The sequence below is a fragment of the Hippocampus zosterae genome, chromosome 14 (assembly GCF_025434085.1).
Source record: "Hippocampus zosterae strain Florida chromosome 14, ASM2543408v3, whole genome shotgun sequence".
Classification (NCBI taxonomy): Eukaryota; Metazoa; Chordata; class Actinopteri; order Syngnathiformes; family Syngnathidae; genus Hippocampus; species Hippocampus zosterae.
The window spans coordinates 574,409-597,576 of NC_067464.1; the positions used below are offsets into that span (position 1 = coordinate 574,409).

The 23,168-nt window shown below is 52.2% G+C and overlaps 2 protein-coding genes across 2 annotated transcripts; one reads left to right on the forward strand and one right to left on the reverse strand.

Annotated features, from left to right (window-relative positions):
* Nucleotides 1–207: 207 nt before the first annotated feature.
* On the reverse strand, nt 208–23,069 carry brf1a (BRF1 RNA polymerase III transcription initiation factor subunit a). The gene is made up of 19 exons (XM_052086165.1): nt 22,495–23,069; nt 21,244–21,449; nt 20,735–20,815; nt 20,265–20,438; nt 19,791–19,822; nt 18,770–18,842; nt 13,552–13,701; nt 12,378–12,471; nt 12,020–12,146; nt 11,781–11,820; nt 11,632–11,724; nt 11,164–11,499; nt 7,454–7,515; nt 7,026–7,107; nt 6,885–6,943; nt 6,045–6,298; nt 2,339–2,390; nt 894–1,044; nt 208–690 (listed from the first exon to the last, which is right to left on the reverse strand). The coding sequence occupies exons 2-19, from the start codon at nt 21,422–21,424 to the stop codon at nt 656–658; spliced, it is 2,076 nt and encodes a 691-aa protein (XP_051942125.1). The 5' UTR covers nt 21,425–21,449; nt 22,495–23,069; the 3' UTR covers nt 208–655.
* LOC127614756 (BTB/POZ domain-containing protein 6-B-like) lies at nt 14,236–17,953 on the forward strand. The gene is made up of 4 exons (XM_052086143.1): nt 14,236–15,241; nt 15,994–16,084; nt 16,227–16,345; nt 16,844–17,953. The coding sequence occupies exons 1-4, from the start codon at nt 14,799–14,801 to the stop codon at nt 17,874–17,876; spliced, it is 1,686 nt and encodes a 561-aa protein (XP_051942103.1). The 5' UTR covers nt 14,236–14,798; the 3' UTR covers nt 17,877–17,953.
* Nucleotides 23,070–23,168: the final 99 nt, after the last annotated feature.

Below are 23,168 nucleotides of genomic sequence, written 5' to 3' on the forward strand. Positions count from 1 at the left end.
TGATAAAGTGAAATTATGAGCAATTAAGTTCAACAAGTCACATTATGGTGGGGGCGGGGGGGGGCGAGCGACATCAATGGACGCGGCATCGCATCGCAACGCAGTCACGTGACCTCACACGAACACGTACGGTGCCTCCGAAAAAGGGAAGAAAAATCTTTGAAAATGTCCAGGAAAAAAAAAAGAAACAAACAAAAAATACCCCCCCCCCCCGAGATATTTAACCAAATGAAAATCACATTTTCCTCCTCGTAATATTATTCTTTGAAGGAAGGGCACTTTTGCAGCAGGAGCTAACATCTTGCTAGCGAACATGCTAATAAATAAAATGAACGTGAACTCAACTCATGTCTGTAAACAAAAAGAGCTTCAGGAGCTCGCGCGGTTTCCGCGTTCGAACGAAAAATTTGGCTGGTCCGCTATGGTTCTAAAGCCACTTCCTGTCCAAACAGGAAGTGGCGGCATTTGTGGCTTATTCGTCGGCGCCCGTGAAGCGTTTCCACCTGTCGTCGCAGCGACTTCACGTGCCGTGTGTGCCGCCGTCGCCATCTTAATTGCTCAAGGTTTGTCCGTTGCGCCGGCCGCCCGTCATCTTAGCGAACCCTTCAAGTGTGCAAAGTGGCGCCGCGTCAGAGGAGGAAACGACCAGCCGCCGCTAGAAGCCGTCATCGTAATTGTCACAGCCGTAATCTGCCGGAGAAAAAAACAAACAAACAAACAAAACAACAGCGATTCAAAATGGCTGCCGCAACACGGTTGGCATTTCGTGCCCGGCGGCGCTCATTATAAAAAGTTTGCGGGCGCTCGCGACGCGGCTCGCGACGCGGCTCGCGACGCGGCTCGCGACGCGGCTCGCGACGCGGCTCGCGACGCGCCGACGACCTCCCGCTGACCTTGAGTGCCCATCAGCGCCACGGCGCTCATACAGCTTTCCTCTTCCTCGTCTTCGTCTTCGTCGGCCGCCGCGTCGTCGTAGACCACCGGGCCGCTCTCCACCAGCGGGGCCGGGGGGGCCGCCGCGGCTACGGGGGCCGCCGAGGAGGGCTGAGCGAAGGGAGGAAGATTTTTTCAAATTTCGGATGATGTCGACAAAGCCCCCGGTGGCGCAACTCATAAACATGGATGTGTGCGTATTTTGTTGACCGGCAAGAGGAAGAAAATGCAGTTTCTCTTTCCAAACGGAACAGCCAAATTGGGTGCGATTTGGTCGCCTCGTCTATCACGAGAAGACCCACAAAAAAGTCACAAGAGGCAAAGCCCACAAAGACGTGTCAAATCTGCCACGAAGCACATTTTGGTGATTTGCAGGGGTCCTTGGAAGGCTTTGAAGATTGACCTCCCAAAGTCAGTTTTACCCCCCCCCCCCCCCAACCCCCCCAAAAAAGCCATGTTTTGTTTAACCAAGGCATTATTCTGCTCATTTCCAACGGTCCTTGGAATGTATTTAAAATTCACCCCGGGAAGCCAGTTTGACAACATGAAATTTTGTAGGCCTGTCTACCATGAATAGACCCACCAAAAAATGGTTTCAAGTGGCCCCTTTGGACTTATTTTGGTTATTTCCAGAGGTCAATGCTTTCCAAATGTAGCCCTCAAAGGCAGTTTTGGTCGCATACGATTTGGCAGCCTCGTCGATCATGAGGAGACCCACAAAAAAGCCTCGATTAGCCACAGAGTCTGCAGTTTTGGTTGGGCGTGGCCATTTTCCTTTCCAGAGAACCTTGGAAGATGTCAACAGGGCTCCCAAAAGTTTGACTTGGGACACCGCGAAGTTTGGCGGGCCCGTCTCTCACGAGCGGACCCACAAAATGTCCGAAGAAGGCACGTGATGTCGGTCACGGTGAGCAACGCTTTCCTCTCTCTTACGCGAAGGGGAGAATAAAAAGACTCACGGGAACAACTTTTGACAGATTCCCGGGGACGGCGTCAAGACTTGGGCCTCCCAATTTCACCCTCAAGCTTACAGAGAAAAATGTCCGGATGCTCCACGGCATCGCGCTAGCGACAAATTCTGGCGAGCGAGCGTGCGAGTCGGCCAGAGAGCGCTCGTCTCATCTCATCTGCAAGATTACATAAGAGGCCAACGGCCTCAACCAATCGTGGCGGACGATTGGGGGTGGTTGCTAAGTAACAAGGCTTGTTGACCCCCCCACCCCCGGCACTCGTGCAAACGTCGTTTCTCCCGCGGCGTGATGAAGCAAAGGAGAACTGAACCCGGACGAGAAGAAGGAGGCGCGAGACGGCCTGCAGTCCGACGCGCCCCCCCCCCCCCTGTCAAACACGTGAGTAATTTCCAACTGGGTGGGGGCAAGCGTGTGTCTGATGGTGATGATCTGACCTGCTGCACGGCCATCTTCTTGTTGGGCTGCCCGGTCACAAACGGCTGCAACCTGACAACAAACAAAAACAAGACGTTTCAAACCAGCCCCCCCCCCCAAAAAAAAATTGTCATTTTGGAGGAAGACGGCAGGGTGGGGACTGGGAGGGGGGCAGTGCCCTGAGAAGCCCCCACTGTGTTCAACATGTGCTGTGCGAACCCCCCCGCCCCCCTTGCCTCCCAAGAGGGACTTTTCCACATGACCCCCCCAAGAATTTGTCATGAATACTAAATGGAGCCCATGATTATTATTTCCAATCAGCATTATTATCATTCATTAATGATGATGATTCTGATTGGTGGGGGCCAGCCGGTGCCCGGAATCACGTCATTTGGCGGGAGCGACTCGTGTTTCAGCGTTTACGAGTGACAGAAAGTGAGCGGTGCAGGTCAGAGGTCAAAGGGCGGCAGACTTTTGGGCCCGGCCCGGTCTCCGTGACGACCGACTCGAAGAGGAGCCCGCGGGGGAGCGGCTCCCGACGCGCCGCCGCCGCCGACAACAACAGGCCCATATGTGGCGCTCTCACACGTGTCGCCGCCGCAGATGTCTCTCTCGGCTGGATTTCGCAATCAATTTTGTCTCTTGTCGCTTCGCCTTGTACTACTGTGACAATATTACTCATTCAATGTCCTTTTCTAGCCAAAAATACCCCCAAAATGACTCCCAAAAAATGCAGATCAACATTCAACACGTGCCTTCCGCAAAAACAAAGAATAGGGGATGAGGGGGGAAAAAAAAGCCCAGAAAAGTACCTTTAAAAAGAGAAGATTTCATCACTGTCCAACGTCATCCGGAGGACCTAATGAGGTGCCCATGGCCCCCCGCATTAGGCTATCGGTAGCCGCTGGCTTTAGCGGCGCAGCGCTAAGCTGATTAGCCTGAGCCGCAAAGGCGACTGACGGAGTTTAGCTGCTGGATTTTTTTTGGGGTGCGCTTAAAGGCACAATCGAGGAAGTGGAATCCCTGCATGGCCAGCAATCTAAATCCACGTTCTCACGAAGACAGCACACCCCCCCTTGCCCCCTGCGTCTCGCTGTTCTGTGTGAAAGGTATCGACCGAGGTGAACGTGGACCTGCAACTTTTTCACCTTCAGAAGTCGAACCGACGCATCTGCCGTGCACTGTCCAACAACTGTTTTCAACTTGCATCGGCCACTTCAAAACTGCTGTGTCATGTGTTGCACACCCCCCTTTTACACACACACACACAAACACACCAATCATCCTTATTGGGTGACAGCTCTCACACTAAGTCAGAAGCGGAAAATTTCTAGGTCAGTGACATCACCCCCGCCCCTTCTGACTGGTTTCTACGAAATAGCTACAAAATGCCGAGGCCGCACGAAAGGGGGTAAAGCGTGACTTCAGCTTCGATGGAAGAAGCAAAGGGAAGATGACTTTTAACCTCAACCAACTTGTGTTTCTTGATTCCTGGATAGTGCCGCATAAAAGCGGTTAAGCGACAAATGCTTTTGACACAACCGATTCAAAGAAACGAGTGCTCACCTGGTACGCTTTACACCCCTTTAACACACACATAACACAGAAAAGTCCTGCCTGTAATTCAGAAGCTGAAAAAGGTTCCAGCTCAACAGCGTCAACCCCCACGCGTTCGCATTTGTTTTCACACAACAAGAACAAAAGAGGAAGCAGCGGGGGGCGGAGGGGAGCCGAGACTGTGCGAAAGGGGTTAGTGTGCGTTTCATTTCAGGAAAAGAACCAACAGCAGGATTACATTCGGACGCTTGCAAGCCACAAAAGCGGTTAGGCGATGATTGCTTTCAACAAAAGGGAGCCAAAGACCAGCGTCTGGTGCAGGGCGGTCCCGACTTCACAGCACCCCCTTTCACACAGGCGCCAACCTGCTTCTCTCTGAAGTTCAGTCAGCGGCTGGTGCGACTGACACCTGCTGCAGCCGCCGGTGCCGCCGCCGCCGCCGCCGCCGCCGCCGCCGCCGCCGCCGCCGCCGCCGCCTGGGAGAAAACCTGTCCCGCACCCCCACCACCACCCTCCCCGGCTCCCGCCCGCAAGCGTCCGGGGGAAGGGGGTGTTGGTGGGAGCGGTAAACATCTGCCGGCTCAAATGCTGAGCTGCCAGCTTTCTCCACTGCGGAAAACCAACACAGACTCCCGCCGGAAAACAAACCCCATCAGGAATTCTCTTTCTTTCTCTCAATGAAGAAAAAAAAACAACGAGAGGAAGTACACCGGAGGGCAATTTGACACTATTTCTGGATCCTGCTTTTTTTTCCCACTGAGGCTGTCGAGAACGGGGGCGGGGATGTTCGGCAAGCGCACCGGCAGCTTACACATCGCAACCATGCGAGCAAAATATGTCAGGAAGGCAGCTGAGAAAGACCCCCTAACCCCAGCATGCCACTTCTGACGCCATTTGTTCCGCGACTTCAAGTCGCAGAATCCAGATTTGATACTTGGGTCGCTTGACTACGGCACCAGAGGGACGAACGAGAGCCTGACTGCATAAAAAAAAGAAAAATCGGGTCCCAAAACCAACTTCCTCACTCTTCCCAAAGGTGCAGTATTCAACTTGTGCAGGGCCCCACTTTTGGCCCGCACATTTGAAACTTGGAAACACCTCGACTAATGCAGGGCCACCAGTAGATGGCACCGATGGCTCATTGTCAGCATAATTTGGGCGTTCGTTGGGTGCATTTTGTGCAGCCTCGCTCTGTTCTACTGCTCTACTGTAAAAAGAAAGGAAAAAAAGGGAGAATTAAACGAGGTTTGGGGTTGCTTCCCCCCCCCCCCGGTGTAATGAGAGCGTCTATTCTTTCCCTTGGTAGATTCGGCGTATGTCTGTGGGTGTGTGTGTGTCTGTCCAAATGCTCCGCAAAATGGCTGACGGCAAAATTCAAGTCGATCAAGTTTGTCATTAACGATGATGCATGAGAAGAGCCCCCCCCCGGAGAAAAACTGCAAATTGAAGCCTTGAGCAGGGTGTGAAAGTGGGAAAGCTCGAGGCCAAGTGGGGGTGGAAAGGGCCGCGGGGGGCTGTCGAACGCGGAGCCCCACAATGCCTCAGTGTGGCCCCCTCAGCAACAAGGCACAATGGCTGCACTGTCAGCAGAGCCGCGCCGTCGCTCTTTCAATAACAAGCTCAAAGGCTGCCGTGCTGACCCCCCCCCCCCCCCCCCCCACACCCCGGGCCTTCTTTTGGGGGCTTTTTCTCAGGCTGCGCCTGACCGAGAAATGACGGCCTCTTTTTTTGCTAACGCGTGGCTAGCTTTGCTGTAATTGTGTTGGTTTCAAATTTTGCGAGATTGCTGGCGCCACCATTAGCAGCACCGCTAGCAACATTGACAGTACTGCTGTTAGCATCATTGTTAGCATCACAGCATAGCCTTGTTTTACAAGTACATTGCTTCACTTGGCAGACAAAGGTGTGCCCCCTTTGAATTTTGAGGGATTCAAATCACTACTCAGATGCCTCACGTTAGCAGCAATATGCTAGCATTTTGCGCTAACAGCAGCATAGTACCGTTTTAGGCAAAATGCAAATTGTTAAACACACAAAAAGGTGTGTTGAATTTTGAGGGATTTAAATTATGATCAGGACAAACCTCAGATTAAAGAAGAGCATTGTTAACGGACATTAAGAAAAAATTTTGGGGTGGAAATTGAAGTGAGGATGTGGCTAGCCACTAACCTTTTCCCCAGGCAGCTGAGCGGCGTACTGAGGTTGAGTGACCTGCTTCCCGGCCTTTGGTAGCGTCCGCTCTGCCTGCTGGTGGCGGCGGATCCTCGGGGGGACTGGGCGGGGCTGGCTGGGGGCTTGAGGTTGAGGTCCTTAAGCACGTCGTAGTTGATCTTGGTGGAGATTTTCTTTTGCTCCAGCATCTTGCCGATGGCCTCGTCGGCCGTGTCCGCTCGGATGTCCGCCCGGCGCTTCGGCATCGCTCGCTGTTTGGAAAACGACACGTGACCACCAAGTGGTCAAGGAGCCTCGAAGTTCACGACGGAGCAACATTGGAAGTCAACTGAAGAAGCTAACTCTTATGGTGACGTTGAAGCTAATGTGAGAGGGAACGCTCAAAGCTAACTTTGGAAGCCAACAACACAAACACCGAACTGACCTACCCTGTAACGCGGGAAGCTTAACTGCAAAACAAACATGTCCGGACGCTAACGACGGAGGTAACGTTGAGGCTAACCTTGGAATCTAGCGTTGCAAGCTCACGTCACAAGGTATCATTGGTCTTCCGTAGCGCTAACAGCGGTTACGTTGGAAGCAAACTTTCATCTCTGAATTGAGATTCCAATCTCGACGCTAACTCAAGAAGCTAACGTGGCCTTCCTGAAGTCTGAATATAGCCATGACTCTAAACCAACTTTGGAAGCTAAAATTAGAGCTAGCGTTGGGTTCTTGAACTGATTCCACAAAGATTTTTTTTTAGGCTACGCGGCCATAGACAATTGTGGACCAGAGCTAGCATTCCAAGCTCAAGTCATTTGGATTCGTGTGGCAAAGCAAGTCAAGACTTGGTACCTTCTTCTTTTCCTTGTAAATGCCCAACTCCTTTTCCATGGCTATCTTGGCCTCCTTTTCTGTACACAAAAACAGTCCTTTGGCCCAACAACAACAACAACAACAACAAGAATGTTGTGCTTTGTCACGATGATGAGGAACCTTTTTGCTCTTTGAGGTAGTCAGAGTTCTCCGCCATCCAGAGAGCCGTCTTGACCTTGATCTCGTTTTCACTTAGCAGATACTGCAAACCAAAACATTTGTTCTTCGCCATGGAGTCATATCTCAAATTAAAGGTACTTTCAAGGGTTTTTCTCAGATGCGTAGCTATGTTGCCAGTCCATGCTTGCATGATGACGTTATGACCTCACAATATGCTTTTTTGCACCGTGAACGCAGCCAAGCCGCTCAAAACGTCCCTAGTAACAAAGTCAAAAATTACATTGCACACAAACCACATCGAGTCACACCTCAAATTAAAGGGCTTGAGCTGGCCTTTCCATAGATGCAACTACTTTGCCAATACGTCATCATATGGTGAGGTCATCACCAAAAAACAAAAAAACAAAAACAAACAAAAAAACATGTACCAGTTCGATCTCGTTATCATCGATGCCGCTCAGGTCCAGTTCGCCACCTTCCGCAGAACTTTCTGTCACACAAACAAACAGAAGCAACAGAAACGTGTGTGATTTGTGACATCACGGAAAAGAAGCTTCCCGGTTGAAAAAAAGACGGAAAACTAAAATCTGGTCGGGGGGGGGGGGGTGCGGGGGGGCGAGCCGCTCGCTATCTGGCGGGTGCAGCCCTCCAAGAACTTCCTGTGCGTTAAGTGCGAGCTGATAAGCAGCAGGCAGGCAGCGGCGTCGCCGATAAGACTTGGGGTGGTGGGGAGGGGTGGGGGTCGTCACTTGGGCTGAAGACTGAAGAGCAGAAATCCCCCCCCAAAAATGAAATGCAAACGTCTTCTACAGGGTAAACGGAGGTCAGCTCATCATCATTTCTCCTGCTTTTTTTTTGGGGGGGGGGGGGGGGGGGCGTGATGATGTGGTTTGCCTCGCTTCTCTTTGTTAGCCCCCCAAAATTCTCTTTTTGGTCTTTTTAGTGTTTCTGCTACTACCCCCCCCCCCTTGTTCACCAATGCCCTCCAAAAGTGTTCTTCCACGTCAACCTCTTGACCAAATGTGCTTTGATTCCCATCATTGATCATCCTCTCCATCTTTTCTCCCCCCCCCCCCCCCCCCCCGTCATCCACTTTTTTGCTCTATTCGGCGAGCTTTTCTTCCCTCGCCGTTTTTTTTAGCTTATTTGATGTCCACCAAGAGCTGAACAGACAATTTTTTTTTAAAAACAACAACAAAAAAGTTGCGCTTGCATCTTTAGCGTTTTCTTTCATGTTTTGTTGTCGTGTCCACCCTGTCAACTTTGCATGTCGATGCGACACTTATTAGCGTGATGTACCCCCGCTCCCCTCCCCCTTTTTGGAAAGATCAAATAACGTCCGTAAATCAGAGTGCTGACGCTATCCGATGCATATTTAATACGATTATGGTGGGTAGTTGTCCCATGACGTCTGTGATCCACTGGTTGAAGGAAACTTTGACTTTCTCCTCTTTCATCTCAAACTGCTTCAAACAACAAAGCGTGTGAAGGAAAAGTTACGTGTTGTGTTCATGGTTTTGGGGTCAGATTTAGAGATGGATTTTTTTTTTTCTTTTCTCGGTTGGTTTTTAACCTCCATCCTGATCTTCACAACCCGCACTCATGACATCACGGGTGGTGAAAACAAAGTAAAAAGCAGGTGCCGAGTGTGAAACCTTCCGTACCTTGTGTGTGGGCTCACCAGGCTCAGTGCCAGACTGCCCACCCCCCCTCCTCACTCCCAAGACTCCTTCACACCCCCTCCTCACAGAAACAAGCATCCAGCCGGGCAATAAATAGAGCGGCAGATTCTCGCTGACACGGGCGGGCCGGGGCCAGCCCATTAAAACGCGACCCGTTCGACCTTGGAGGAGGTTCCGCTGAGTGAACGCCCACTCAACCACCTGCTCTCCCCTCCAAGCCCCCCCCCCCCCCCCTAACGTGGACTCAAAGGGAGGAGGGAGTCACGCACTAAATACCAACCCCCCCGCCCCCAACACCGTGAGGGCTTGATGGAGTACGTGCACTTGTTTATGCAGACGGCTTGAAGTCAGTACTCGCTACGATATCGTCGTCAGGCTAGCGGCGAACTGCCAAGCGAGTCCGTCTCGATGGAAACTCGTCTGCTTATCAGCGTTCGGTCATTGTTATTATTCACCCCCCCCCACACACACAATCGGCTCGCTAGATAATTTAGCTCTTCACAGCCTCTCTGACTTAGCGACATGACATTTAGTAGGCCCGTCGATCATGAATAGGCCCACAAAAAAAAATGTCTGAAGAAGCCACACTTGTGAAAACACAAGAGGCCGCCATTTGCTTTCCAAGTGGCCAATTTAGATCCTGGGGGGGCTGTACTCTTGACAACGTTTTGGTCATTTCACCCTTGAGCCGATTTGACGTCACATAAAATCGAGTAGGCAAGTTTATCATGCACAGACCCACAAAAAAAAAGTCTCAAAAGCCGTGCTTTAAAATGCAAAGAACGACCACCATTTTGCAGTCATTTTGGCCATTTCCAGACAAGGCGCGGGAGCCCGGGAAAGGGGCGGGGCCGCGTGGCCGTGCCCGCGTGACCACATGTCACGTCTCCTCCCAGCTGTCCCATCGGTGCGACGGATGATTAGCATCCATGAATGAATGATGAGTCATTCTTCATTCATTGCTTCGAGGGATTAAACACGAGATGCTAATTTTCACTAAAGAGGCGCTCACATTTCAAGTCCAATTAGGTTGAAGGCAAACTACTTGTGACCACTTCTCCGCATCAATTTTCCAAATAACATTGGAATGAAGTGGCTAAAAAGGATGAGTCGTGTCATCGGGAGGCCTTTTGGGCAGCTGAACGGGACTTTGACGCGTGCCTGAAGTCTTTCGGGGCCTTCGGGGTCTTGTGGTTGACATCCAAACCAATCCGTCAAACTGCCAATGAACCGCTCACCGAAACGCTAGCGTCATGTTGCAAATGTGGAAACACCTCCTCCTCCTCCTTGGAGAGGAAGATCTGCTGACTCGGCCTGAAGCACGTAAGCGGCATCTGTCGGCTCCTCGTGGGAGGATCCTAACCTCCACTTGTGCGGTTCTTTTGCGATGCTAATGAGCCACCGAGTCACCGCTTTGATGCCGGCAATCGGCTTTCGCCAACCTCGTCGCGGCATCGTCTTGACAAATTCACACTGGCGGTCAAAGGCTAAGCTAGCAGCAAGCTACTCGTGACTTCAAACACAACTAACAGGGAGGTTGTGTCGCGGTACATAAAACAACAATAATACTATACGAGAGAACACACAGCATCGACAAAAATACGATCAGAACAACTATTCCAACATACGTGTGCGCACAAAATGCCTGTAATCTGCAGCTGTGATGAGTCACGCTCATTCATCAACATTCCGCTACTAGCATTAGCATGAGCTCACGGAGAATAAAGAAGGGACGTGGGGGGTCCACTGGGAGCAAAAAGAAGACATTAGGGGAGGCGTCGTGGGTTACTAAGAGGTCGTTTACAGCTGCTCTGGCTCGCCCAGACAGGAAGCGCATCAGGAGTCAATATTTATGAGCGTGACTCACTGGGAATCAAACCGGCGGCTTCATGCTAACAGCTCGATAAACACTTCAATAGCCTCGTCGGCTGAGCGGGCGAACCGAAGATGCGCGCTCCGTTTAAGATGCTAACGTTAAAAAAAAAAAAAGGATGCTATGCTAACACACTTTCAAATGCGAACACGTTACGTACGTGGACGCTGCCCCACTCAGAGATGCTAAAGTTTTGCAGATACGTGCACATTTCGAGGTGGCAAAACACAATTGAACGCTAACCCAATCGGAGACGGCCATTCCGTGATCAAGGCGAACAAACTCGAAGATGCTAATATTGATAGGCGTTAGCGCACTTGCTGATGCCAACAGATGTACACACGCTAACATGTGTTAAGGCGCCATTTTGTGGCACAAATGGGCAAGACTTTATCGACGGATGAGATATATAAATACAGAGACCGCGAGATCAATGCAGAGCGATGATGCCAGGATGTGGCGGCCATTTTGTAGTCACACAAAAATCACTGGTGCTATTTCTGATTTTTTTTTGGGGGGGGTGGGGGGGGGCATTCTTCATTCCCATGAATTAGCTTGGAGCCAAGGCTACATGGCTTCTTACCGTCACCTTGTTCCCCTTTGGCGCAGCTTCCTTCGGAGTCGCGGAGGCCCAGCGTAGCGGCGGTGGGCAGGCTGGCCCCCAAGATGGACGCCAGCGCGGGTCCTTTCCTGGCGGGCCCCCGCAGCTCCCGCTCCAAGTCGTCGGCGGCGTCTCCGATCTGCTCCAGCTCGATGAGCTTCTCCAGGGTTAGCTCGGCGAGATCTTTGCCAAAGTGTTTGGCCACCGCCTTCAAAACGTCATCTTCGTCCTCCGTTTGCTTTGCGCCCTCTTCCTCCTCCTCCTCCTCCTGCTCCTCGGGAGACGCGCCCAGGGCCTCGTTCACGTGCTTCTGCAAATCTACATCGACAGCGTTGCACATTTTTATCGACAGCCTCCTCAGCGCAAAAAAACTTTTTCTTCAGTTTTTCAGCATCGTGTTTCATCGTCGATTCTTGACTCGCTCAACAAATCGACGCAAAGGTCGCCGACCTTGTTTGGCGTACGCGGCGTAAACTCCTCGCAGGCACGGTCGGCTGCTTTCCAGCTGAGAGTCGATTTGGTCCTGGTAGCTTTCGATCTCACCTGCAAGATTTTCCCGCTGGTGACGACTGTTGACTTGACTTTGGCGTTGGTCATACCTTCAATGTCATCCATCTTCTTCTTCAGCTCCGCCTCAATCTGAAACAAACAAAAACAAGACGAATGAAGTGGCCCATCGTATGGTTAAAAAAAAAAAAGACAACGGGTGACATCATTTGACTGAGCAAAAAACAAATCTCCCGAGGCACTGCGGTGTTTCGTTTGTTGTGCTCCAAACTTTATTTGCGCTTGCGAGGAGCTAAAACAAGGAAGCGGTCAATGGCGATGCCCAACATGCCTGCTGTGCTTTCTTTTTGCGCAGTCCGGCTGTGAAGCAGGGCGGATCGCACTCTTGGTCCAAGTCCACCTTCATGAACTCCTCCACCGTCAGCAGGCTGGTGGGCGTGTCCGAAAACTCCACCAGTCTAACACACACACACTGGCTTTAAACTAAAGAACCCCCCCCCCCCGCCCCACTAATCCCCATTTGTGTGTGTGGCGTGCACACACTCACGGCTGACAACGAGGCGCTCTAAAGAAGTGGTGCCGATAGACTATCTGAAGGGAAAATGCACTTGTATCTATTGTTTGTTTTTTTTTTGGTGGGGGGGGGTACATGGGGGGACTTTTTTAAAAGCTGCAAAACGCTCACCCACCTTTTTCTCAGCGTGCTGTCACACACTTTGACCACATCGATGATTTCTTTGGTGGTGCGGCGAAAGTCGTGCAGGCGAGCGGCGACCAGGAGCGCTACAAACACACACACACACACACACACACACAATTGTGGAGCTGATGAAGTGTCTCGTCAGTGTATGTTTGCTTTTGCTAAAAGTCAAAATACTTTCCTAACTGGGGCTTGACGGATTGACCAGAAATGATACTCGTCCTTTTCAAAATGTTTTGGCGATTCCACCCCCCCGCGCCACCCCTCACCCCAAGGGGTAGGTACGTATGCGTGCATGTAGAAGTCCAAGTGTTATGTAATGAGCAGCCGAGCGGGCCTTGAAGGAGAACGCTTACGTAAACTCGATTAGAGCGGCTGAGCGGCTAAAAGCGACTTTGTGCCTGCGTGCGTGCGCGTACTTCCTTGCACCTGCGCGCACGCGCCACGGCTCACGAACAGCATCCCGCCCGCAACATGGACATCAGTGTTATTAGCGCAATTATTATTTCCACGCATCTTGTTTCAGGGCCAGGAAATGGAATGACTCATTTGGGCCGCCTTTTGCCGCAAACATTCTCGTGCGGGCGCATCCGTCTCCATCTTTTATGAACATTAAACATTCAGGCGGGAGAGCGCAGGAACATGTGCGGACGCACACGGGCAGGCACGCGCAGATTATGGAGGATGAAGGAAGAAGAAGCAGTTGCAGCACTTCGACAAGCGTCAAAGCATGTAGCTGACAACTTCGAATGGGATTCGCGTACCTTGCGCTTCGTTTCTACATTTGGCAATTCAGGTCTTACGAGGTTATTTGTGCAAAATGATTCTCCGAATATTTGGATTAAATTCATGGCAATGTTATCATTGTCATTTTCCATGAAAAATGGAAAAAAAATCCGCTAATATTTTCATTTTATCCTCTCGCGATTTTGATCAAAATTAAAAAATTTTAATTTGAATTTTTTTTAATTTCATTAATTAGACAACGGATGAGGGGGAAGCGGATATTGGAGTCAACGGATGCAATGAAGATGTAACGCGGAATGTCGGAGGACAGAGAGGGCCAAGCATTGAACCTTGGGGAACACCAAGCCCCAATGTTGACGTCAAGGCGGCTCGATGTAATCGGCAGAACGGCGGCGACGGCGTTTTCCGGCGCTTACCGGCCCCGCAGAGTCCGGAGGGCCTTCGTCCGGTGTGCATCCAGTCCCTCTTCATTCTCTGCACCAGCCTCAACGCCGTCATGGACACGTCGTGGTTCTTGTCGCCGAACTCCAGCAGCTGGGCGAAGCGCGGGATGTAAAGGCACGGGTCTGCCCGTCGGTCAGGCGTTTGCAAAAGACAAAGCCAAAGCGACGTGAGAATCCCATTTGAGGTTTGACGTCACGCGAACGAGCTGGCGCTAAGCTAACCTCCGCAATTTCTCTAAAGTAAAAATTCCAGACAAACCGTAACGGCTGCAATAAAATTCCATTCTATTCTATTGTTCTTGTGACGAAGGGACTTTTCATTTGTCTTACTGACTTAATGGAGCTAACCATGGAAGAGATACATGTGTAAGTTTATCGATGGATTTGCTACTCTTTTGGAATTTGTGTTTCGGGAAAAGCAGAGCTGTAGAAATGTCATTGTTATTACAAAATGGCAACTCTTGATTCCGTTTGTATCTCATTGCAAAGAGACAACATTTATTGTCAGTACTCTTATGATTGATATTTTCCAGCCTCAAGTGTTATTGTCATCGTTTCAGGATGACGATCATATTCAAAACAATTTCAACCATGAATAACGGATTATTGTTTTGGCTTTAACTCGGAATGGTAGCGTGAGCACCCAGTGACGTCACATACACGGGTGAATGTGATTGGTCGACAGCGAGCGAAGGAGGGCGAAGGGAAAAGCGGGGACGAGAACAAAAATGGAAGGTTAAAAAAAAAGAAGAAAAAAAAAAGAAAATAAAGCTTCGAGCCCTGATGAAAAGTCTCCGCAACAACCCGTCGCCGAGCTCCAATGTGAGCCACTCGAAGCGGGGAGGGCGGAAGAGAGATTAGCTGCTGGAGAAGGAGCGGAGCGAGAGAGGGAGAGAGAGAGAGAGAGAGAAAGCGATGTGGAAAAGCGAAAACAGGCAAAGCAGCGACCAGGAAAAAGTGTTGGCGTTCCAAGTTGGCGGAGCAAGACGAAAAAGAAGAACGCCGAGGCCCGGGAGGATATTTTTAGATGCGCTGCTGGCGTAAACTTGGCCGACGACGCCGTTTTCAAAATCGGCGCAGACGAGGAAGCGGAGCGACGCGACTGAACTGAAGCCTCCGGGAAAAGCCCCGCTTGGTCGGACCCGTCGTCGCGCTTTCTTTCTTTTTTTTGTTTTGTTTGTTTTTTGTGTTTTTTTTCCTCCCTCTGCCGTCGCGCGCCGATGCCCACGGCGGACTGCCGGCTGCTCCGTCATGGCCGGATCATGAGGTGCCTGAGCTGCCTGCTGCTGCTGCCCGACACACTGCGAAAGTCCAAGAAGCTCGGCGCGCTCCCGGCGAGGCTCCCGCTGCCGTCCTCCGACAAGCACACGAAGATGGCCGCGGAGCTGTGCGCCGCCAACAACGGCGGCGGCAACCCCGCGAGCGGCACCGCGGTGGCGGACGCCGACAAGACGGCGACGAAAGAGGCCACGGCGACGGCGACGGCGGCGGCCACCGTGAGCCAGGCCGCCGGCGGGGATGGAGAAGAAGGCGGCGGCGGCGGCCGTGGCGGAGGAGGCGCGGCGGCCACCAGCAGCCCCACCGACGACCAGCGAAACGTCAGCAACAACAACACCGCCGAGCCCCGCAGCTGGCAAGGAGGCCACCCCACACTCAGGGAGAGGTGCCGACCACAACCTCTACTCGCCGTGAACTTCCCACTCGGGCCGTTTCCACCGATTCACGTTTTTTAACTACTTTGCTCATTACGGAAGAGTTGAATCCATCGACATTTTTCCTACTCTTTAGTAGACTAGTCAGGAATGCCCCGGTTCGCTTTATTTGACCTCCAAAGTAAGAAATGTTTCCCCCAAAAATATCTATTTTTTGCCGTTACGTGTCAAATGGTGTAATGCATCCTGCATTACATGGAGCAGTATCGCCAAATTACACACCGAGAATACATCAAGTTGATACTAGATGTGATCAACTCATCCACAACTATTTTGATCGTTGATTTCTGGTTTTGAGACCCCTTTTTTCCTATCTGAAATGGTCCAAACCCTCAAAATTTCAGCCTCTCTGCAATGAATGTCCAATTCCTAAGGCGACCGATGATGTGTTTAATCAAAATTGGTAAACCAGGAGCCAATTTGTAACCAATTCTATTTTCTGCACGGTTACTTTAAAATAATGTCCCATTTTGAAGATAATAAGGGAATGGAGATATTTTTAATCTGGAAAAATTGACAGAATAATCGACTAGTCAAATAATCGTGAGTTGCATCCTTGCTTTTATTTATTTAACCTTTGTTTTTTTTTAAATTTTGGCTTATGTCCGAGTTAAACTTGAAAAGGACTTGAAGTGACGAGAACATTCCAATCCCTGTAAAGCTATTTTATGATTTTTTTTTTTTTTTTTTTTTTTTTTGGAAGGAACGCCTTGATGTTCAACAACGAGCTGATGGCTGACGTCCACTTCATTGTGGGGCCCCCGGGCGACTCGCAGAGAGTTCCGGCTCACAAGGTGACCAAACAAACGAGGTGCTACCTAGCTAGCTAGCCAGCCCGCGCGTTGCCCAGCTAGCTAGCTGCCTAGCCAGCCCGCGCGTTGCCCAGGGAACGCCAACTGACGTGCGAGCATCATCTTTGTTTTTTTGCGCGGGCAGTACGTGCTGGCTGTGGGCAGCTCGGTCTTCTGCGCCATGTTCTACGGCGACCTGGCCGAGGAGGAGGCCGACATTCACATCCCCGACGTGGAACCCGCCGCTTTCCTCATCATGCTCAAGTGAGTGACACGCTAGCAAGCCAAGTGGATTTCAAATCGCCAAAAAGGGGAAGGGGAGAACGACACCTTCGCCATAATTCGGCGGCAACCCAAGATGGCACCGGTGTGCTACTTTTGTCCAAATGAAACTCACTCATTTCAATCCATTTTCAACACCCAGAAGGCGCCGAAGCACCATTTTGATGTCGGTAAAACGCTTTTTTCGGTCCAAATGAAACGCCTCAAGTCAAGCTAGCTCATTGACACGAAGATGGCGCCAAAGCACTATTTTGTCCAAGCGAAATTCCTCGACACCAAGCTGCACCAGAGCACTCTTTGGTCCAAATCAAACTCGATACAAGTCCTTGACTCGCTTCGTCGTCATTCCCTGAAATCCCGCAAGATGGAGGCAAAGCACTATTTCTGTCCAAACGACACACCTGCGCTCGCCTTAGCGTAGTTCGCGGATGCCGATATCGCAGCGTCTCACTTCTTTTGCACCTCCCCCTGCGCCGGCAGGTACTTGTACAGCGACGAGATGGAGCTGGAGGCCGACACGGTGCTGGCCACCCTGTACGCCGCCAAGAAGTACATCGTGCCGGCGCTGGCCCGGGCCTGCGTGGACTTCCTGGAAACCAGCCTGGAGGCCAAGAACGCCTGCGTGCTGCTCTCGCAGAGCCGGCTGTTCGAGGAACCCGAGCTGACGCGGCGCTGCTGGGAGGTGATCGACGCCCAGGCCGAGCTGGCCCTGCGCTCCGAAGGCTTCCGCGAGATCGACGCGCAGACGCTGGAGATCATCCTGCGCCGCGAGACGCTCAACGCCAAGGAGGCGGCGGTGTTCCAGGCCGTGGCCGGCTGGGCGGCCGCCGAGTGCCGGCGGCGGGGGCTGCCGCCGGCGGCCCGCAACCGCCGGCGGGCGCTGGGCCGGGCCCTCTTCCTGGTGCGCGTGCCCGCCATGAGCCTGGAGGAGTTCGCCGACGGGGCGGCGCAGTCCGACCTCCTGACGCTGGAGGAGACGCGCGACCTGTTCCTGTGGTACACGGCCGCCAACAAGCCCCGGCTGGACTTCCCCACCGCCCCCCGGGCGGGCCTGGCGCCGCGGCGCTGCCGCCGCTTCCAGTCCTCGGCCTACCGCAGCAACCAGTGGCGCTACCGGGGCCGCTGCGACAGCATCCAGTTCGCCGCCGACCGGCGCATCTTCCTGGCCGGCCTGGGCCTGTACGGCTCCAGCGGGGGCGGGGCCGAGTACGCCGTCCGCATCGAACTCAAGCGGCAGGGCGCGGCCCTGGCCCAGCGCCTCACCGGCTTCGTGTCGGACGGCTCCAGCGGGACCTTCCCCGTCTGGTTCGAGCACCCGGTGCGGATCGAGCCCGACGCCTTCTACACGGTCAGCGCCGTGCTGGACGGCAACGAGCTCAGCTACTTCGGCCAGGAGGGCATGACCGAGGTGCAGTGCGGCCACGTCACCTTCCAGTTCCAGTGCTCCTCCGACAGCACCAACGGCACCGGCGTGCAGGGGGGCCAGATCCCAGAGCTGGTCTTCTACGGCTGAGCGCCCGACGCGCGCCCGCCGGGGCGCCCGGACTCTCCCGGCCGGGGCGCCCGGACTCTCCCGGCCGGGGCGCCCGGACTCTCCCGGCCGGGGCGCCCGGACTCTCCCGGCCGGGGCGCCCGGACTCTCCCGGCCGGGGCGCCCGGACTCTCCCGGCCGGGGCGCCCGGACTCTCCCGGCCGGGGCGCCCGGACTCTCCCGGCCGGGACTTTATTTAATTTCAGCTGGCTTCTTATTTAAACCCCGCCGGCCGTTCCGCAAACGCGGCCGGCGGAATTCAGGCCCAAAGGCGCTACTTAGCGCTAGCTTGGAAGCGCTTCGGGACCGAGCCGTTCCGTCAATTGGGGCCCAATTGCACTTTTGGCGCCCCTAGTGGCGCGGATGTCAAACTTTTTCCCACCAGCCCGAGCGACGCGGCCCAGAACCCCCACGGGCGGGCGGGCTCCTCACAAAAGTTTGCCTTTTTCTTCTCGCCGAAACGGTTTCTTGTTCAAGCGGCAAGAGGCCGTCAGAAGACGCTTTTCTGTACCGGGACGATGACATAAAAGTTCTCACACGTGGTTCGGCTTATGCTTTCTGCATTCTCCACTTATTGGGATGGTCGAAAGCGTTTTTTTCGGGCACCGAACGACTGGCGGCTTTCCGATGCGGGCCGTCATTTGCCGTTGTGTCGAACCGCCATCTGGATTACGGCGCCCACTACTGACGTGGAGGACGACGACTCGTCCGATTTTGCTCCAGTGAGCGCCGATCCCTTCAAACGAGTATCTGGCGCTGGCCCATATTCCGAATTAAGACGCTCGCTCCCGTTTCTCATGAAGGAAATGTGGAAACAAACGCAATTCTCCGCACGCCGATGGATATGTCGAGGGTGTGAAAATGAGGGTCGGTACCTATTGCGGGCGGCTTGATGCAAAGGTCTTTGGAGAGCGCCAGGAAGGTTTTCCCCAACGTGTACACGTTCACCTGGAAGGGACGACGACAAGGAGGACATCATCACATGACTTCCCGCATCCAAACAAAGCCTTTCACACTAAAAAAAAAAAAAAAAAAAAAAATCGCTTTGGTCACTTGGTAGACGCTAGAATGTAAACGGGAAGGCGGGCGGGCGCAAAACGCGGCGGTTTGGAACAAACAATCGTCCTTTCGTGACCGGAAAAAGAGCACATGCTAACACGCTACATGCTAAGCAATATCCGTCGTTGCGTCACCGTGACGCCGTCAAACCGGACGACTTTATTCCGGCGATTGGCCTTACAAACGCCGCAACTTGAAACCGTTCAAGATTGCAAACGCCGAGTTGGCTCAGAGGGCGTTTCCACAGCGTTGACGACGAGGTGCTCTAAAGCAAAGACGCCAAGCACAACGCGGTCGAGGTTGAGGAATGGCCAATTTTCCGTCACGCCTTTTCCTCCATTTTGAGTCATTCTTCGTCATTTCAGCGTGCGGATAATCTCTCAATTTTTATTTTTTTCTTTGAATGACATTTCGACTCCCTTGGCCAGCGCCCACCATCACGACGACGACGACGACGCGGACGCGGAAGGCAGCAAGGGTCCCTGACGTGCCATGGATTTTTCGAAACCCCGCCCCCCCCCCCACTTCAGGATTCCGCACGCTCGCGCTATTCTGGGAAGAGAATTCCAGACAGAAATTTACATGCGACCCAGCGACGCGCCTTGACTCCGCATTTCTTTCTCGTACTACAGAACCACGGTGGGGGGCGAGACTCAAGGTCACGTGGGCGGGAGGGGCTCCGGCGGGACAGCCGCCTGGGGGGGTCAAAAGATCACGCTTCCACTCCCAGCGGCAGCCGGGCCTCCCAAAAATAAAAATTATAATAAAATCCACGCAGGCTGATTCATGTTTCGCCACGTGGCGGACATCAAGGCGGGACCGGAGCGCTTGCCATACCTGAACGATGTCGCTGAGGTCCAACAACATGTCTGCGCCGCAACCGTTAAGTCAGCAACCGAGAATATGAAAAGCATACAAACACACACACAAAAAAAAATCAAATTTTCATCCTGAGTTACATTTTGTTGTTGTTTTTGACTTTATGGCATCTCAAGTTAACCAGAATTCCTTCCAGAAAATACAGAGATCTGATCTCAAACTAGCTGGATGACTGTCACGCATTTGACTTTGGGGTCGGTCGATCCTCCACGAAGCATCTCCAGTTGCTCCAAAATGCTGCCGCTCGCCTCTTGAGCGATACCGGCAAGAGGGAGCTTCACTGCCTCGTTTTAAAGTTTTTTGTTTTTCAGATGCCATTATTTGTTTTCAAATCTCAAAATGGCCTAACCCCACCCTTGCCTCTCTGAGCTTCGGAACCGGACGCCGTTCGGGATAGCGACCGTTTTTGTGCCGGCGCCGGCAAAAGGATACGCGGCGTGCCCTCGGTGCGACACACCAGGTAGATGCAGGCGGCCATGACGTGCGCCGCCTTGCGGCCGCACGTCAGGTGCTTGGCCAGCGCCATCTTGTAGAAGTTGAAGGCCGTGTTCAGGCATTGCTGGTTCAGCTGAAGCTGGTGGCCCAGGACGCCGATGTGCTCCTTGGCTACGAACACAAAACCCGTTGGCGCTTGAATTAGGAGTTTACGTCATTACGAGAACAAGCTCGTAATTTCGACTCACCAAAATGTGAGGTACAAGCGAGCTTCAACAATGATAGCGCCGTAATAGACTCAACGCGTGGGAGAACCCGATTGAGCTTGATGACGTCATTCAATAGGCCACGCCCTTTTAATGCTTACATCAACACATAAGAACTAACTTGATGACTTTTCTTTGATCCATACCCATTATTCCGCCCGAGTGGAAAAAGGCCCAATGAGAAAACGTGTTGACTTGTACCTCTGCGCAGCGTCTGCGCTCGTGATTCGCTTCCTGCGTGGGCCAGATGACCGTCTCCAAACGACGGAAGCCCGGGGCCGCCTGCAGATGCAAAACGCCTTCAAACATTTCATCCCCACACGCACAAAAACATGCACCCAGCTGGATGACAAAAGGTCACGTTTCAAGCGCCCAGATGTGACGTCACGACCGAAGAGATCAACAACCCAAAGGTGAGGCCCCGCATCAGTCTGAGACAATAGTACCCTCTTGTGGGCACTCGGTGAACTACAACAACAAACAAGCTGGACGTCACGCGGCCGCGGGTCAAAGTTCAAGAGGCCACATGCTTGACAAGTGACAGATCGCTGAGCAAGTGGCAACGTAAGATGGCCGCCGGGCTGTTTACGGCGGCTTCATGTCTTCAATCGATGGCATGTCAAGTGCTTTTGTCCAATCAGTCATCTAGAACATCTAGTTGTTTTTTTTTTGGCAGGCGGAGGGGTGGGGGTGGGGGGGAATGTCCTGACCTTCTGAGGAGACAAACTGCCCGACGGCGAGCGAGCCTCCCCCTCCCGACTCAACAAACTCCACCTCGGAGACGATGATGTTGTCCTCCAGCACCGACCCGCAGACCATGCAAGTGGCATCTCCGCGCGCATGGTCCACGTCCACGTCGGAACTGCCACAGTTCTTGCACGTTCGGCTCATCTCGGCCGCTCTCGCACCCTTCGCACTGAACACAGGAAGGTTAGGCGGGTTTTTTTTTCGTAAGTGATGAAAAAATAGATGAATGTCAACATCACTCATGTTGCAAAGTGACGGGCGTTTTCAGGGAAAAGGCACCACGCAAGCTGCAAGAAAAGCAGACGCGTAGCATTTACATGCGCGTCAGTTGAGTGCGCAACTCAACCAATCTTTGGCCTCTGGTGATACTTGTGGAGTAGCCTCAACAAATGCGGTAAACAGAATAAATATGGCGAGTCATGAGAACTAAGCCTCCCCCCCTACCCCATTTCACATTGTATCGTGGTAAACATTGTTTTTCAACTTCCATGAGAGTTAAGAATGCTTAAATATTAAAACTTGTCATTTACGTTCAGAAAATACACATGAAGTGATATGAAATTAAAGTTTGTCCCCCCCCTTCCCCATTTTATTGTTTACGGTTACTTATATTTTGCTATACGACGGTCACATCATGTGGCAGGCTGACAATGATTTTGCGATTTCAATCAAAATCATGCCAAATATAATTTCGATCCCCACAGAAATAGACACAAACGTCCAAGAATTCAGTGATTCGCAAAGTGTGTGTAGCGACAGTATCACTAGCCAAGCGTAGTTTGTTTACAAGAAACTTATTTATTGCTATACATTTGCATTTAATCTTTGACCTACATTTTAATACAGTGTCAGTGTTTAAACGAACGGTAACAGTGGTTTTTACAATGATACAAAACGCACTTGATGAACACTACTACGCTTAACTGCATGTTCATTTTGGTCACCCTGGTGACATATGCTCGACATATAGTTATATTTATTAGGGACTACTTTGTATCGAAACTTTGAGAACTCCTGTGCCTCGATAAACAAGACCAGGTTATCAATCACGCTTTGAAACTTGTGTTTCCTCGCTGCGTGTTGACGTCACATGAGCACGAACGTTACGTCGGCGTCCCCACGACGGCGCATTCAAAGACGTTTCGATGCGACTTTCGAATGAATTAAAAGTGCCATTCAAACAGTTGAATTAAAGCGGAGTTTGGCGCACAAACCTGGAAGAGGAAGGAGAAATGCGACAGCTGTGGACGGCACCTCGTTTAGCCGGCTAGCTACGTGGCACCACCGTCGTCCGCTACTCCTTCTGCGGCCACGCGTCACTTCGGCGACACGCCAAAAAAAAAAAAGAGAGAAAAAAGACCCCCCGAACACACTCTTTCTCTGCTATCGGAACGTGGCGTGCAGGACGCAAGCTGAAGCCGGTGCCTGTGGCACACCGCACACGTGCCCGCGCGTGCACGTTAGGTACCTGAATACGGCGTGGAGTGACGTGCGCGCGACCGCCGCCACCCCACCGCTAAAAAACACGTTGCGTTTATCTTCTTCTCCACAAGTGTGTACTGCATTTAATAAAAGTACTAATGAACAGGAACTTGGTTAAATTGTCAGGAAAAAAAGAAGCCACACTTTTTCCAATACATACGCGTACACACAAGCGCGCGCGCTCACTGGGGCGATACCAACTACGCCTAGAGGGGAGGGGAGCCCAAGTCAATTCATGTAAGCTTTAAATGGTCTGCGCCAAACAAAAAACATTTTCAAGAGTTTGGAACTTTTAGTTGAAAGATTCTGGTGTGTCAAAGTGTCTGCGTGCGCTACGCTTGACGCTTGGACAAAACCGGAACCTCACATTTGTCTTGACAAGCACCGTTTCAATTACACAGCATTA

Bases quoted from the DNA above. Each gene is read 5' to 3' on its own strand.
- LOC127614756 (XM_052086143.1), top strand. From the start codon at position 14,799: ATGCCCACGGCGGACTGCCGGCTGCTCCGTCATGGCCGGATCATGAGG. The intron at 16,085-16,226 runs GTGACCAAACAA...TTGCGCGGGCAG, and splicing joins AGAGAGTTCCGGCTCACAAG to TACGTGCTGGCTGTGGGCAG. The intron at 16,346-16,843 runs GTGAGTGACACG...CTGCGCCGGCAG, and splicing joins GCTTTCCTCATCATGCTCAA to GTACTTGTACAGCGACGAGA.
- brf1a (XM_052086165.1), bottom strand. From the start codon at position 21,424: ATGAGCCGAACGTGCAAGAACTGTGGCAGTTCCGACGTGGACGTGGAC. The intron at 18,843-19,790 runs GTATGGCAAGCG...CGTCCCTTCCAG, and splicing joins ACCTCAGCGACATCGTTCAG to GTGAACGTGTACACGTTGGG. The intron at 7,108-7,453 runs GTACATGTTTTT...TTTGGTTTGCAG, and splicing joins ATGATAACGAGATCGAACTG to TATCTGCTAAGTGAAAACGA.